General features: G+C 42.2%; 2 protein-coding genes across 3 annotated transcripts in view; one reads left to right on the forward strand and one right to left on the reverse strand.

Annotated features, from left to right (window-relative positions):
* Window positions 1-1945: 1945 nt before the first annotated feature.
* On the reverse strand, window positions 1946-6542 carry dusp1 (dual specificity phosphatase 1). 2 transcript variants are annotated; one of them, XR_014570485.1, is made up of 5 exons: window positions 5783-6542; window positions 4797-4936; window positions 4450-4669; window positions 2831-3428; window positions 1946-2710 (listed from the first exon to the last, which is right to left on the reverse strand). XR_014570485.1 is itself a non-coding variant. In XM_083785671.1 (4 exons), the coding sequence occupies exons 1-4, from the start codon at window positions 6228-6230 to the stop codon at window positions 3073-3075; spliced, it is 1164 nt and encodes a 387-aa protein (XP_083641797.1). In that variant the 5' UTR covers window positions 6231-6542; the 3' UTR covers window positions 1946-3072. The 2 variants fall into 2 exon arrangements, 1 of the variants encoding a protein (XP_083641797.1); XM_083785671.1 differs by having other exon boundaries at window positions 1946-3428.
* Window positions 6543-12329: 5787 nt separating this feature from the next.
* ergic1 (endoplasmic reticulum-golgi intermediate compartment 1) overlaps window positions 12330-17101 on the forward strand; it is a 30776-nt gene continuing 26004 nt past the window's right edge. The window contains exon 1 of the mRNA XM_083785352.1: window positions 12330-12457. Within this exon, the coding sequence (XP_083641478.1) occupies window positions 12438-12457 (20 nt within the window). The 5' untranslated portion in view covers window positions 12330-12437. The remainder of the gene's footprint in view (window positions 12458-17101) is intronic.

The following is a 17101-nucleotide window of genomic DNA, read 5'->3' on the forward strand; positions in this document are numbered from 1 at the left end:
TTGGACGCACGGTCACAAACAGGCTGGCGTTTTGACGGAGCACTGAAGGTTGAATGCTCTCTTTAGACTGTCACACTTTCTTCCCAAACGCCTTGCAGCTGCCCCTCCATTGTCACCCGGGGAGGGAGGGCTCTCCTCCCTCGCCCATTTCTTTACCTCTCCTCCTGCTGTTGCCCTGGCCTCGCGCTCTGTGTGAGTTCGCACACAGAAGGAGGGAGTGTGGTCCTCACAATGGCAGACGTAATGACATCATGGCTCCGACAAAAACAACAATCCCCGGTCACATTCTCATATGGAGAGGAGGCCGGGATGGGATTCCATCGCATGCGGAGCCAAAGATGCTCTCACAAAAAGGAACCTCTCTGACAACAAGGCGAGCCCCTTGGCCGTTTGTTCACATGCAAATCCAGCAATTGTCTTCCCTTTTAGCCCTAAATGCAACTTCAGTATGTAGGGGCAGTGGTGGGAGAAGGAGTACACCAGATGTCTTTTACTTAAGCACTTGTATCAACAACAATTAACAACACAATATAAAAACAATACCCTATTCAAAAGTAAAAGTATTTCCCATGTGTAAAAGTGTTGGCATGAAATATACTTGCAGTTCAGAGAAAAAGTATTCACATTTCCCAAAATTTGGTTCACAACGCAGCGCAGTGCAAGCTTGTAGATCGGCTATTTTTGAATCACCAAGTATAAATTTAAGATTACTGTAGTTTAGGTTTAATGATCCAAATATTCAAAGTAACTGGGTTTGCAGGTTTGGGTCCTTGCAATAGTGTCATAGAAGAAAACTAAACTCAAATCAGTGTTTATAATATAAATACCGCCCTTACTCAGTCGTGGAAATGTAAGTAGGCCTGTATTTCTTTTATTTAAACTTCTACTCTACTACATCTCAAATATTCTACTTTTTACTCCATTACAATTATTTGAAAGCTTTAGTCGAATTGAATTGAAAAGGGTGGACCCTATTGTAAACAAGTGTATTGCTTTATGGTGTCCTCCACAGTTAACAGTTTTTGTATTGAGTTGTGCGTGAAATCTATTGTAATTCTCCAAACTGTTAATAAATACTTCAATCAATCAACTAGCCAATCCAATTCAAAATGAGAAAACTTGGTCATGTACAGTTCAGTATCGTTATTCTGCTGATGGTTATTGTCAGTCACAGTCACAGACGTTTGCCTGTTTTGTTTGTCTTGTATTTCTATGTGCTCTGTTCATGCTAGTTTTCATAGTTCCATGTTCATGTCTTCCCCAGCCCTTGTGTATATTAGTCTTGTTCCCCAATCAGTCCTTGTCATTGTTTAGTGTCGCATTATGTTGGTTTATGTTTGCGATGTCTTTTCACCTGTATTAAAACACCTGGCTGATCAAAATCCACCTTTCAGGAGGCCAAAGAGGGAGGTAAATATCACTTTCTCACAGAAAGGTGATGGTGTTAACTGCCTTTATCCCCTTTCCCCCTACTCATACATAGTGTTTTATATTTGTTTATGATATTGTATTTTGGTGTTATTTTTTATGCTATGTTGATGAATTGAATACATAGAACCTCAATGGAAACAAGTCCTCAGGACTATTTGGGGTTATCCTTTAATTTAGACGAACTGTACTCGTCTCGTGCTATTTGCATTTCTGACTAATAAAGTATTCAGTCAATCAAGTTAAAATTATGACAACTGAAAACTATTATTCTATTTTTCATGCGAATGGCTACCGCCGCTACACTATTTGTGACCATTTGCACTCAGACCAATTATATAGTAGCTTTATACTATGTTACTGTCTCTTGGTCTAGACTTTTAACAATGTTGAGAGCTCACACACAAATATTTTCACACACTATTTGCACCTGTCATCGTGAGGTTGATTCATTTTTCGAGCATGATGTACTGAATATACTACATTTGAGCAACACACGAAACGGAAGACAAGCGAGTACAAAAGTCAGGGAATTTATTCAGTGGTATCAAAAACAGTATTAAACGTACATATCAAAAAAATAGATATGATAATGAAATATATTAATTTAGTTCAATAAATATGTCAGAAAACAGTCTGAGGATTCTGTGGCCCCCATTTTTAGTGCTTTCGGGGGTGATGTCTTCATCCCAGGACTGCGCTACACAGTACAGAAACATGAGGTATTTGATGGTTGCTTTCCCCAATGCATCAGGATCGTCAAGGAGTTCGTTAAGTTGCTTTGAAAGGCAGTTTACGGCATTTGAATTGTAAAAACAAAACAAGTCTGCCAGGCATTCACAAGTGAAAGAGTTGGGTACATTCATTGTTCATCAAATGGAGAAGTTTGATGGGTTATTTCCATGTCTGCGGCTAAGTTTTGGCAAAAAATTAAATAAATAAATAAAGAGTCTGTTATGCTTCCTTTGGCCAGCTCGGAAAGCAAATTTGAAAATATCAGTCACAATTCCTGAGACGAAAGTGAATCAAAAGGCCTCTTCCACAATGTAATTGTAAGTCTTGATTATGATTATCTAAAGCAGATACCTTCATTATGTCATCCATACAAAAAAGGGAAAAAGATCGTTGAATAAAGACTACTTAAATACTTTTTAACTTCCTGATTTATGAATTACTTTAACCACAGCTATAACGCCCTCTAGGATCGGCTGGGTGTCAGTCATTCAACATCCACAAAGGAAGCGGCGTCAACAAACAATACTGCTTAACGGTAGCAACAAAACTCCTCGCTCTTGAAATGAAATGATGGGGTCAACCCAGATTGTTCAGATTCGGCCAGCAATTGACCCGTGGTTATCGCAGTTTGGTATGCATTAGGCCACGGACCCCAATGAGAGTGTACGAAACGGAACCAGGTTCCATTCGCACACCCCCTGGAACCCCCTCACGGACCCGACTTTGAGAACCACTGGCATAGACGGACCACAAACTTGGCACCTTGGGTGTGTCCCTGGGCAATGCCTCCCCTCGTCCCCCATTTTTAAGTCCAGTGATACCAGCATCACCACATCAAGTGCGTGTGTGTGTGTGTGGGGGGAAGTAGGGTGGCACTACTAGTCAGTTAAGAGTCTCTTTAGAGTCCGTTCAGCAGCTGGGGGAGGTGGTGATGGGGCTGTGCAGGAAGGACAGCTGACCGGCGGAAGAGTGCACCGGGATGGACACGGGGAAGTTGAAGACCGTGCTGCTGTTGCCGATGGCGGGGCTTCCCGCCTCCGAGGAGCAGGTGGAGGAGGCCAGCACCTGGGACTCGAACTGCAGCAGCTGGCCCATGAAGCTGAAGTTGGGCGAGATGATGCTCCGCCGCTGCTTGACGAACTCGAAGGCCTCGTCCAGCTTCACGCGGTTGGTGCGCATGAGGTAGGCCAGGCAAATGGTGGCCGAGCGGGAGATGCCCGCCTGGCAGTGCACGAACACGCGGCCGCCTTTGTTCCGTATCGAGTCTGCAGGGAGGGAGGAAGGAAAGACATGGTTAGTACAAAATCAAATGTTTCATTAGGTGACACAATGTATCAGAACATACTTGGGCTGGGCAATTAACTGAAAACATTGAGCACTTTCTCTTGCGAAAATAGGTGAACAATCGTTTATTAATATTAATAGAGGTAACAAATTTGGAACACTCATGATGAAGATATGAAGTTGAGATGAAGTGATATCGCCCGGCCCTCGTATCAGAATAGTAATTATGTTTAGCTGCAGACAGCTGTCAACGCCGGGAGGAAGTAACAGGCAAGGAATAACAACCCCCAGACTTCTCAGTTGCTATACAAATTCAGCGGTGATACTATACTAGCTAGCGGCTCTGTCTCATTAAGCCACAGGAAGAGCAGTTTAATAGGGGCGACACGGTGGGGGCTCGTGGGAGCTCTGTTCCCCAAGGAGACAAGCTGAATGGACAAAGGTAGGGGGACAGTCCCCCCACTGGGGCTATTGATCTGGGAGGAAGGCCGCCAGGGAGTGTGGAGAAGCTGCCTTTTGTTCCCCTCGAGAACAAAGACTGGCACAGAGGGGGCCATTCAAGGCACCGCCAGCCACTGCCCCCCCCCCCCCCCAGTAGATTGGGGGAAACAGGCTTTCGATTCAACATTAAGGGGGGGAGCGATGATGTAACTGCTATTGTCGGGGATCAGATAGCCAGCTGGTCAATTTTTGGAGGGAACTTTTAAATTGTAAATGCAAGTCACTGCCTGCATCATGGAGTGAAGGAAGGGGGGTTATCTTATTCAACAACCACAGTTTCAACAGCTGTGGTCAGAAATTGCATTTTGGCCGTTGAGAGCTGTGGAGGCGTGCAGGGACTTGACTAGGGTGACCATATTATCTAAAGCCCAAACTGGTACCCTAATCACTTTAATTCGATTTCACAAATATAAAAAATAGACGATTTACAAGCTTGCACGATCCTAGTCTAAGTTGTAAGAGCTGTGGAGGCATGAGGGGGGACTTGACAGTGACACTCACCGATAAACTCGATGGCCTCGTTGAACCAGGAGCTGATGTCGGCTTTGTAGTTGTCCTCCACCGGGATGCTCTTGTAGACGAAGGCATCTTCGAAGTGGTTGGGACAGTTGGCGGAGACGTTGATCAGGGCCGTGATGCCCAGCATATCCAGCATGTCCTTTCTGGAGGCGTGGTACGCGCTGCCAAGGTACAGGAAGGGTAAAATCTCCACCGGGCCTCCCTAGAAAACACAAAACGAATCAAATACTGATCAGTCACACGAGCTACGTTTTTCCCACAAAAGCAAAGAAACAATTACTCTGCTCTCATTTAACAATGTAGGTATCAATTGGGGGTAAATAACATACCTGATCGTATAGAGGCGTGTTGCACGGACTACAGCTGGCGGTGTCAGGGTGGCTGGCACTCAGGGGTAAGTTCAGCCCTTGCGGGGGTGACGGTTTGGTGCACAGCTCAGGATACTCAGACGAGAAGGTTTCGAAGCCACCTAAACGAAGAAACAGGCGTCACGGAAAGATTAGAAAATGGACAGTTGCACTATATTGCAGTCGAATAAATACCTCAGCCTAAAGAAAGTGACAAGTGTTGATCATGTGCGTCTATTTTGGCAGTGTTTACTCTGGGGTTTGGTTTGGCATCACAGCTGGTGTGTGGTGACAGCTGTAAGCCACATTTGTTGTCCTTCAGTTGTTAGGATACAGACACACACCAGACAAGTCCAACTATAAACTAACTAGACCTACGGAATATTAATATATGGCATTGGTTCTCAAAGTGAGGCTGTAAATCTGAGAGCTTACAAATGGAATAAAAATGGACCCTTATGTAACTCTTGGGAGTTAAGTTAAGGGGGTACACATGGCCAAATGCAGTGGTTCTCAAAGTGGGGTCCAGGGACTCTCTGGGTTCCTTGAGGGCGTTCCAAATTGGGCCTGTAACTCTGAGAGTGTGCAAATGGCAACAAATGCCTTGTTATGGGTCCATGTGTACGCTCTCAGAGTTACGAGGGCCTTTTTGAAAACCACTGCCTACTACTAAATTGGAAATAAATAAACATGTTTGTTGTTTGAGTACTGACTGTGATGTAATAATATGGGACCTCTCTCTGTGATATATTGTGTTAATTTGTTATGCTATGTAATGTTGATTAATTGAATACATGATAGGACCACAATGTGAACACTTGAAGTCCCCAGAACTTTTTTGTGTTATCCTTTCAGCCTTTACTACCACGTAGCCTACCGCCACGTGCTGACTGTTTTATACATTCCTGGCTAATACAGTACGTATTCAATCAATCAGTCAACAACTTCTGGTCTATAAATCTAATTACCTTTGAGGAAGAACGCGGTCGTGGCGCCTCTCGCGTCTCTCCGCAGGGCCGTGACGGCCAGCATCAGGGTGGCGTCCTTCTTCACCTGGCCAAAGTCTGAGCTGCGGTCGTCCAGGAACACCACGGAGCGGTACTCCCCGGACAGAAGCCGGCTGCGCGTGTCCTCGTTGGGCACGATGTGCTCGAGTCCCAGGCCGCCCCTGGCCCTGCGGCGCACGATGGTGCTGAAGCGCACGTTGGCCGACCCGGGGATGTGCGACGAGTTGAAGCTGAAGAACGAGCGGCAGTCCAGCACCAGGCAGGAGCAGCAGCCCGGCTCCTTGTCCTCCAGGAGGAAGCCGCGGAGGGACGCGCAGTCGATGGCGGGGATCACCTCCATTATGACCATAGTAGAAGTGGTAGGACGGCGGGGTGGTGATGGCAGTATTACCGGTAGATCCAAATGCATATACAGCCGAGCTTTTTCCCCCTTCTTTTTTTCTTGCTCAGAGACCCGGTGATGATCTTTCAAATAGAAACTTATAATAAATGTTTCGCGAAAGTAGATTATTTTGTTCTGATAAACTTGTAATTTGTATAGATCCCAAATAAAACTCAAACCTCTAGTTTGAGGAAATTAAAATAAAAAATTAAATCCTAAAAAGTCAGTAGCTTAAAATGTGTCCCAAATTGATCCTCCTCCTCTCTTGTTTACGATTATTGATCTTTTAATAATATTATTTACTTGGTTGTCTAGCCTATTGAGGTTTTCAAACTAGAGATCGTTGCTTTTCCTAACCACACAGCTCTTTGTAAAGCCTTTTATACAGGCAGCCTCTCCTTGTGAATGAGAGGACAAGGCGTCATAGCCCCGCCCCCTGGCACCTTGCCAGTGCCTACGTCATCGTGATCGTGTGTGCCGTGTTGTGTTGTGTACCGTTGAGCCAAGTACTCTCGGCCGAGAGTAGACCTGACAGACAGCCGTTGGTATCAGATTGGTATCTAGCCTATCGAGTCGACATAATCCCAATGGATCCAGGGCCAGGCAGGCTGCAAAAAAAAGCCTAATCTTGTCAATACACATAAAAAATAACGTGTGTATTGTTATTTTTATTTAATGCCCAAAGAAAGTTCTGAATCTATAGCAAAAAGGGTTCCCATAATAACTTCCCAAACGTTTCAGGCCTACAATCATAATTTATTTGAACTGGGGACCCCCCACGGCTCTACCCTGACACACATAGAATTGTAGGAGTAGAGGCATTACATTTTGTTTGACTCGGTTCAACTGGCCTACATAATCTTGTGAAAATAATATAGGTTACTTTTTTTTTTTACATAGTAATGGTATTATTATTAGTACTTTTTTATTTATTTTCATTTTAGCGGTATTAAAATATATTAAAAGTCCTCAAATTGGCACCCTGGCCTGTATACACTCATACTGTATGTTGGTGTGTTAAAGGACCACTTCACCACTTTTCAACCTATCTTCATATCCTCAGTAATAATCATGAAAAAATGGCACGATTTTTTTCTACTCAGTCTGTGTCTCATAGGACGGCTGTGGACAGTTTAGAAACCGTCTTCCAGTGACATCATCATTAGGCAGATTTATTTTTAAACAAGATTTATTTTACAAAAATATTTAGATTTTCATTATCGTGAGAACGGTGGCTTCCATTTTCGCATTGCAACTTTTCAGGACTAGAAAGCCTGCAGTTTTTATTAGCTTGTATTACCCATCGATGATGTCACTGGAAGACTGTTTCTGAACTGCCCACAGCCCTCCTATGACACACAGACTGAGTAGAACAAAATTGCACCATTTGTTCATGATTATTATTAGTGAGTACCTATTATATGAAGATAGGTTGAAAAGTGGTAAAGTGGTCCTTTAACTGTTAATTGAGTGAGAATACAATTGCACATCATCATCTGGGGATCCCCAAAATATTTTTTTCCCAGTTTGGGAACCATTGTTGTATAGCCTACTTTGGCCTACAGATAACAACTAGAAATGTAATGTAATAACAGTAGGCTAATGTAAATGTTCCTAAATGTAAAATGAATGTGAGGAGGTGAGTTTGTGAGTATGGGGCTTTAGTTCACCTCAACAATAATATGAAACAACTACAAGAAGACACACCAGATTTATTAATATTTTAATCGTAGTATTAATATCTACATTGATGTACTTGATTTTTGACTCTTGATTTCTTTTTTTATTTGAAGTCCTTGTTCTTCACCAAGTCCATTATTATGACTAGCCTGTGTGTAGACTTATCACTCTACACTGTTTATGTGAAAAATACAGATAAGGAATTTGGCAAATTTTCCATGATGTTATTGTTGTTAATTAGATTTATATGTTGGCCTCTTCAGATGAGAGTTGACAAATAACAAGATAATAAGTCAATATCTGTCCCGGGGACCATAAACGTTTATTCTTTGTTTTTATTAGTCGGAGGTACATAGTGTTCAATGCCCCGAGAGCACAAGCTGACCATAAAAGTTAATCACTGTATAAAAATCTGAAGTCCAGTAAATTTCCACACTCTGGAACCAAAACAGCAGCTTTACAGGAAGACCGGCAGCAGATGGGGATCTCACCAGAAAACATGTGATCTGTTGTCCTCCCCTTAACTATTATCTGTCTGTCTACCGCGGTTCACCTCCAAATTAATAAGCTGTCAATAGGTAAACACGATTACTGTCACTTTGGTGTGTGTGTGTGGTTGGTTGGCTTGCTGACTCACAACAGGCGCCGTACTGCTGTGTCACTATTAGGAAGCGATGCAGTCATTCTATAGGGGACAACACTGCTTGCTGACGAGAAGATGAGTGTTTCTCAAAACCACAACGCAAGGACATGCCAGTCAGAAAGGTTTTTGTTTTGAAATGTGAGATTATTGTAAGCATGTTGCAATATTTCCATGTTCAAACCTTTTCAACTGTTGCCACACAGTGAGCAATGCAACGTCATCTCTCAAAATATCACAGGGATATAAAATATCTTCTAATAAAAATAAATGCCACTGTATAAAAATAGGGTCTCAAGTGGTAATGTGTGTTTTAAATCTACAAAGTAACTACTAACTTAATCTGTCAAAACATTGTAATGGAATAAAAAATACAATGTTTGCCTCTGAAGTATTAAGGAAATAGAAGTAAGTAAAGAGCCTTAAAATTGTACTTGAGCAGTACTTAGTGACTTTCCACTACTGCGTGAAGGTGATCTGTATGACCGTAGTGTACTGTACAGCGCAGAGGACATGACGTCACTGTCATGTTACTGTAACTTGAGTAAAGGCCCTCAAAACAGTTCTATCTGGAGTTGTACAATGTTTTCATTCTTGCGCTTGAGAAAGAGGGAGGGATGGTGAAAGAGAAAGAGAGCGTGAGACATAGGGAGGGAGGTACAGTGCATGGGAACCAAGGAAGGAACTAAAGTTATCTCAGCAGCGTGCAAAAACTCTCTAGCTGCTCTAAAGCTCACACTCCCATACGATGAGTCAACTGAGACACGTCATGATGGCTGGAATGTTACACACTGCAAGAGAGAAAGACAGAACAGAACGGGGGTCCGAACAAATTTGGGGAGGCTCTAAAAACATTGTGTACCCAAACATTATGTCCTCACACTGTAATGCTGTGTTTCCCCCTACCGAAGGCGATGAATGACTTACAACAAGGTCACCAGGTTAAGGACTGTGTAAAAGATGCAAATTGAGTTTAGTAATCTTCCTGTCCAGAAGTGGGCCAAGTGAAACTAAAACCGTTTACACCCAAAGGCAGAACAGAACCAGCAGTACTGGATGAGCTCTCACTGACTCCCCCCACTAATTGTTTTCATCACTGTGTTAAGTTGTTTTAACACGTTTGAAGGTGTTGAGGTTTTAACACTCTCAGAGAGATGATACAGACTTTTTAAATTGTTAAATATTTACACCAGTCTGTATCTCAACACAGAGGTTTAGTGTTAGAAATCAACTCTCAGAGTACAGAGTAGAGTGTAATTAACAGTGGCTCTCTCATCCAGAAAGGGAAGTGAAACGATATGGTTGACAACATTGAGGTATTTCCTGAGCCATGTCTCTGTCATTTGTGTCTGTTTACTGTCACCATCATGATCATCATCACCGTTGACAACCCCTGAATACGGGAAACCACACAGCTGATATCGTACAGTATGTCCTCACGCCTGCAACAAAACTTTGTCCAGATATTTAAATTTGCATTTATTGAAATACAGGCCTTTTTGTGATGGCCCCAGTGATAAGTGCATAAGAGAGGACCAAATACGGACCACATCGTCTGCAAATGTAAAGAAAATCGTGTCACACATCACAATACTTCCACCAGCTTCCACCAGCCTAAGCCAATTAATGTGTTGTTATTAATTACCATGGTATAACCATTTACAATTACATATCTGTAATTTGATAAAGGTGGGGGTTGCAACTGCTTGATATTGTCACTCACCATAGAGTCACCGCACGAGACCTTTAGATAAAGGTCATATTTCATTGTGATGTGGTTTATGCGTCTCATTTGTTAGTTTAGTTCACATACACACACACACACACACACACACACACACACACACACACACACACACACACACACACACACACACACTGGTCTGAAAAATCAGACCAGTCTGAAGTGAGTGGTGCTGTACTGTACAAGCCATCCTCCCTGGCCTCTCTGTGTGTGTGTGTGTGTGTGTGTGTGTGTGTGTGTGTGTGTGTGTGTGTGTGTGTGTGTGTGTGTGTGTGTGTGTGCTATAGGAGTGGCTATAGCACCACTCAAAAACACTACAAAAATGTGAGTGTGGGGCCCACAGAGATTGCTTGTCACAGAATTTGGTGCTACACCCCTGCATGCGCGCACACACACACACACACACACACACACACACACACACACACACACACACACACACACACACACACACACACACACACGTTATTAGCTTCAGCTGTGCTTACCCATCAGAATGTATATGTAAAGTATGCTGTAAATATGGTCAGCCTTAGCTCTGGTCCATAGCTCTAATGCATTATTAGAGCTATGGACCAGAGCTAGGTCAGCCTCATCATGGTGGTATTTGATAAAAAGGAATCATCATTATGTCCCAGAAGGAAGCCATTAGGTTACATGTTCAATTTGTCATGCAGTCAGATGATTAGTGATTCTCAAATCTCCCTATAATCTATTTACTGCTCTCTATGGTCGGTACACTATTTCTAAACTGAACATATGACTAACAATTATATACAAAACTATAACGATAAGGATTTTCCTAAAAATACAATATGCTCAAATATGCCCGACAAAACCTTCTTAATTTAAAGGACCCACATTTTGATAATGCATTACGCCCTGGATCCCCCATTTGATAGCCTTTTTTTTTTTTATCTCTTGGAGCTCAATCTAGTTTGGTTCCTTATCTCTTTGAGTTACAGACCATGGTTCATGTGGTTACTGTAACTATCAATCATTTAACCACTTAAACGTGGTCTGCTCTTTCCTCCCCCTCATTTCACAAAATTCCTTCACCAAATAGCTTATAGCAGATCTATAATCGTATAGCGCAAGACCTGCTATTTTCATCAAAAGGGGTGCCTGCAGGGTTCCCACTCCCAATGGTATACTAGGTGGGGACCCCCAGGCTGGAACCCCCTCAAGGACTCCCACCTTTGTGTGTATCTGACACAAGAAAACATGTGAAATTGGACATTTCATTCTGCATATGAGTATACTTATACCTTTGGTACTGAATTAAAGTATATTTTGATGCCAAGGCTATACTTTTGTACCTGTACTCAAGTACAATTTTGAACACAGGACATACAACAGAGTATAGGCTAGCTAGTACATTTTTATATTGTGGTTTTTGTGATTAATTAGTAAAAGTATCAGTAAAACATCCGAGTAGCTCTTCCACCACCGACTAGAAGAGTGTGGATGTACAGTTGTACACAGACTCTTCCAGAGGTCTATAATATATCTGGCTGCATCTTCTATTTCTTTCTGGACGTTTCTGGGCGTCAACCTTTAACCAGTAGGTGTGATCTACAGTCGTTCAAATCGACACGACACGCACAAATAAGCACCTTAATAGTTCAATCATATTGCAAGGTGATTATTACACTCCTGTGTAGCCTATAGGCCTACTGACAATGGCAATTAGCCTAAGTCACGTCAAGTCAGAAAGGCTTTTCTTTTTATTTCTGTATTTTCGTCTTTTATTTTTCTTTCTTCTTTCGGAATGTTATTGCGAACGCCAGTGAGCAAGTAATCATTGTTTATATATTTGTGTATACGTAACATGCATAAAAAACAAAATACAAGACGTGTGTGTGCGTGTGCGTGTGCGTGCGTGTGCGTGTGTGTGTGTGTGTGTGTGTGAGTGTGACTGTGTGTGTGTGTGTGTGTGTGTGTGTGTGTCTCAGCTGGGAACGAGGCTAGTGTGTTTGTGTGTCGTGGTGGTGAGGAGAGGAAACAGAATCACGTTCGACAGGAAACCAACTCCAGCCAATCAGCGTGTGCAAAGCGTCCTAAGCTGACGTCAACCCGGTACTGATGAACACCCGGTGGATGAAAGAACAACAGAAACACAGCACAGCGCTCATTCTGATTAAACAATAGCTTTACATTATCAAACACCATGCCTTTCGATATGAGGAGGTGAGTAGGGGGCTTTAGTTCATCTCACTATCGGTGTGCACGGACATTTTGATGTGATTGTGTGCGTGCGTGCGTGTGTGTGTGTGTGTGTGTGGGTTGTGCATGGATGAATCAACGCTGGCCGGAGACTGCCTGTTCGCAGGCAGCGCAAGTCAAGAACAACTTCTTCTAGCAGTATCGATCGGTATCGATTCAAACAGTTCACACATGGCTACATTGTTGCGACATTGTTGCTAAATTATAGCTACATTCGTACATTGTTTCAGCCAGCTAATGTTGAATCACTGTTCCCTTGGTAACAGTGTTTCATTAATGTTACGTGGTTTGCATAAGTCTATCTATCTATCTATCTATCTATCTATCTATCTATCTATCTATCTGATAATCTATCCTTTTCCCCCTTTTTACCTCCTCTATGATATGATGATTTCCTGTTTTGACTATTGTGTATATTCTTACGTCTCTAAATTTAGATGAATTGAAAATGGTGGGCCCTATTGTAAACAAGTGTGTCAGTACACAATACACACATTTCTGTGTATTGGCTGCTCTCACTCATTCTGTGACTGTCACTGTATGTCAATTAGGGAATGCACTGATTAATGACCCGTACATGGGTATCGTCTACTACTACTTTTTAGATTATTCTGCTGTGGACTGGCACCACTATAAGGATTTGGTGTGCGTAGCATCCTCTTGCATAGCCCCTTTCGGGACCCTCCATAAAGCTTTTCTGAAATTTGGATGAGTTTTATGTAGGGTCCCTGCTCATAACTATATTTTCGTATGGGAATTCTGGAACGCCGACATAAATATTCTCTCTAAGATCATATCTGTGGCGTTTGACAGCCTTTTTTAGTTTAAGTTATTCTGAATTCGTGAACTATAAGTACCTATACAAACCGCTGCGAATATCTCCTGTGGCGCGGAAGCCGTTAAGTATTTTTAATCTTTGTTTGACCGATTTGGTCGCTTTATTTCTTCTTGTTTGTTTACCGTTTATTGTACCGCCTCCCGGTGTGCGGTTGGCTTGTGCGGCTACGTCCCTGCCTCTGATCTGCTGTGTCATAGCTATAGCGCCACTAGCTAGCCAGATAGGCGGTACAATGAGGTGTCAATAAACAAGGAAGGAAGAGAAGAATCAAAGCTACCAAATCGGTCAAACAAAGTGACGGTCAAACAAAAAAATACTTAACGGCTTCCGCGCCACAGGAGATATTCGCAGCGGCATGTATGGGTACTTATACTTCACATATTCAGAAGCCCTCACACGAAAAAAAATCGTCAAAGAGCGCAGACAGGCGTTATCCACGTTGTTTATGTTTTATGTATGTCTGCGTACCAGGTGGCAGGATACTGCTGGAACAAGACCCAATGGTCTGTGTCGTCAAAAAGTCAGAAACTTCAGTACTACCTACCTCTTGCACAGAATTCATGTAATAGGTATTAGGAAATATGATTACTTTCATAGATGCCAGGGGCCAATGTTTATCTGTTGTATATCATAGAATTTGTGCTCATTGAAACATGGTGTGTGAAGGTGGGATATATCATGAAGATTTATTTGTTTCGCTAGCACAAGAGGATTGAATTGGCAAAAAACAATGGCATCGGCTGTTGGCCAAAATTGTTATTTTACGATGGTGCATCCCTCAATTCACTTCAGTTTTTGTTATAGTACCAAATCACGACAAGTCGTCTCACAACACTTACACTTACATAATGGGAGCAATAATGAACCCCCCCCCCCCTTAATGGGAAGGGGGCTGAGAGAGAGAGAGAGAGGAGACAATAGTAGGCTAACAACAATAGTAAGTGTAATCTACTACACATACAGTGTGTACTGTATTTAGATAATGGACAGCAACCCTCACTTTACATAACAATTATTTACATTAAGTTAGGCATCCATTTATCAGTCGCCCTGTCATGAGCCCTAGTCAACAAACGACAAGGTCATGTAAATGCAAAAACAAACAAAAACAATGTACTACTTGAATACCAGGTAAACCTAGCATCTAGCCTAGCCTAGGCTCAAGTCTAAGTTCTGACAAAGAGTCTCTTCTTTCTAAATATTGTATTATCTAAATATAATATAATTCATGGACTAAAATATGTAGGTTTGGCCATGTGGTGAAAACAGGGATAATTTGGTTGTAACGGGACATTTTAGAGTTGTGCAGAATGTGTCCAGGACTTGGGACACCCATCCTGAAACTGGGACAGTGCCGGACAAACCAGGACAGGATTTACAGCATGTACAGGTCTTGAAACACAGTCTGTCAATACTAGTGCACACACACCCTAAAGCAAACCACAGGCAGGATATTGGCACACGACTAACATTTGCTTATTGGTCACCTCAAACTAATTGAACAGGCCAGGGAAACGGTGCATGAATGTCCTCCACAAACACTGTGAAGATTAACGTTGGTTGCACCCAAGGGAGTCAACAGACACTTCATAACTGTCAGATAGTCAAGAGTTAACAAGTTACCTAAGTTAACCCAGATAACTGTCAGATAGTCGAGGGTTAACAAGTTACCTAAGTTAACCCAGATAACTGTCAGATAGTCGAGGGTTAACAAGTTACCTAAGTTAACCCAGATAACTGTCAGATAGCCGAGGGTTAACAAGTTACCTAAATTAACCCTGATAACTGTCAGATAGTCTAGGGCTAACAAGTTACCTAAGTTAACCCAGATAACTGTCACTTAGTACACAGCTAACAGACATAACTAAAGCAGATATAACTGTCAGTTAGTCCAGACTAGAGTGGTTCCCAAACCTTTTGGATCGAGACCCAAAAGAGAGATTAGACGTTTGCCTGGGACCCAAACTGGTGAAAATATCAGATCTACAAACGCACAACACGTTGCAAGCTTGTAGATTCTGATTGGCTATTTTCACATATATATATATTATATTATATATAATATATATTTTCTAAATGGAAAAGAAAATGGGATGTGTCCCACAAATGGGTCCCGACCCACTGTTTGGGAAACAGTGAGTTAGTCCACAGTGAACAGACAAGCAGATAACGAGTCTGGAGTCTTTCCCAGGGACATTTCATCACATAGACCAGGTCGGGAAGACCTTTTGATGACCAGACTGAGACAGCCAATCTCTACCCACAATCTCTACACACCATGATGAGATATTTATTGGTAGGGTTGTTGTCAATTAAGACATTCTTACTCGACTAAAAGCCATAGGAAATTGTTGACTAATTGATTTTGAGACCAGCCAGAGAGCTGATCACCATGTGTGAATCATTACTTCTACTGACAAATACATGATGAGGCTGAAAAGACAAGACTATATTCCTTTAATGTATGATGTAATTGATGTATTACTCTTTCAAGTATGCACTGAAGAGACATTTGTTCACTCAGGCTTTTGGCAATTAGTTAGTTTTAGTTTTTTCTGTATTGTAAAGCGTCCTTGGGTTTCCTGAAAGGCGCTATATAAATTCAAGATATTATTACTTAATGACAACCCAAACGAAATGAAAAAAACATACAGGCTGATGATTTGGGTAATTGCATTTACCGGTAATTCACAACCCCCCTCCCCCGCAACAAATCTATATGTTGTTATATCTATACCTTTAAATTATCCAGGACTACACCTGTGCCACATCATTTATTATAATAATAATAGGTTTTTTACTAGAAAACGTAGGTGTTTACAGAATTGGCCTCAGATCTAAATGGGTTAAACCACTGCTACTCAATGTTGGATCCAGGCCCCAGGGACCACAAAGGGTCAAAATGGACCCATACAGGTCTGCGTTTGTACTTTGTACACTCAGAGTTTTTATAGACACTGATAATTTGTCATTTTAGATTAGGGTGCCAGAGATACAAAATAGTAAATGGGGCATAAACCTTCGACTCTGCTTAAACGTTTAACCCATTTTAGACCTGAGGCAGATAAAAAAAGGCTTCTAAATCAGACACCTCCACGCCCCTCTCGCGACATTGATCTGTGCTCTGTAAGCTTCTTTCACCACCTTCAATGTGCAAGCATTTTTTTATTACTTGCGCAAGCAGAGTGCGCAAGTACTAGTTTCGCCCAGGACGACTTTTGATGCGTATTCACCGTCCCAGCCACTATTGATGCGTATGCACCGTCCCAGCATATGACGTCAGGGTATAACTGGTATAACTAGCTCTCAATGATGACGTAATAAAGATGTGGATTAAAGGACCCAATGCCAGAGTGTAATTGGTTATGGACGATATGTTTTAGTGTCGGGAGGATTAAAGGTAATGCTCCTGTGTATACATGTATGTAATCTGGCACCACTGCCGTATCAGGCACAATTAGTCATTACGTAATTTGCTGGGAATTTGCATCAAAAGTGGCTGGGACGGTGCATACGCATCAAAAGTGGCGCAAAGTAACCACAGTATACCGCTAATCAACTTAAAAATTACATATTCATACTGTAATTTCCGGACTATAAGGCGCACCTGAATATAAGCTGCACCAGCCAAATTTTGGGAAAATCCCAAATATGTAATTAGCCGCACCGGACTATAAGCCGCAGGTGGCCCCCTAGTGGCCGTTTTGTTAGCTCAGAGCCTTAGATGGCTCTGCCTTAGCTGTAAAAATCCATAGATAAGCCGCATCGTT

The sequence above is a fragment of the Protomyctophum parallelum genome (assembly GCF_964188405.1).
Source record: "Protomyctophum parallelum genome assembly, chromosome: 16".
Taxonomy (NCBI): Eukaryota; Metazoa; Chordata; class Actinopteri; order Myctophiformes; family Myctophidae; genus Protomyctophum; species Protomyctophum parallelum.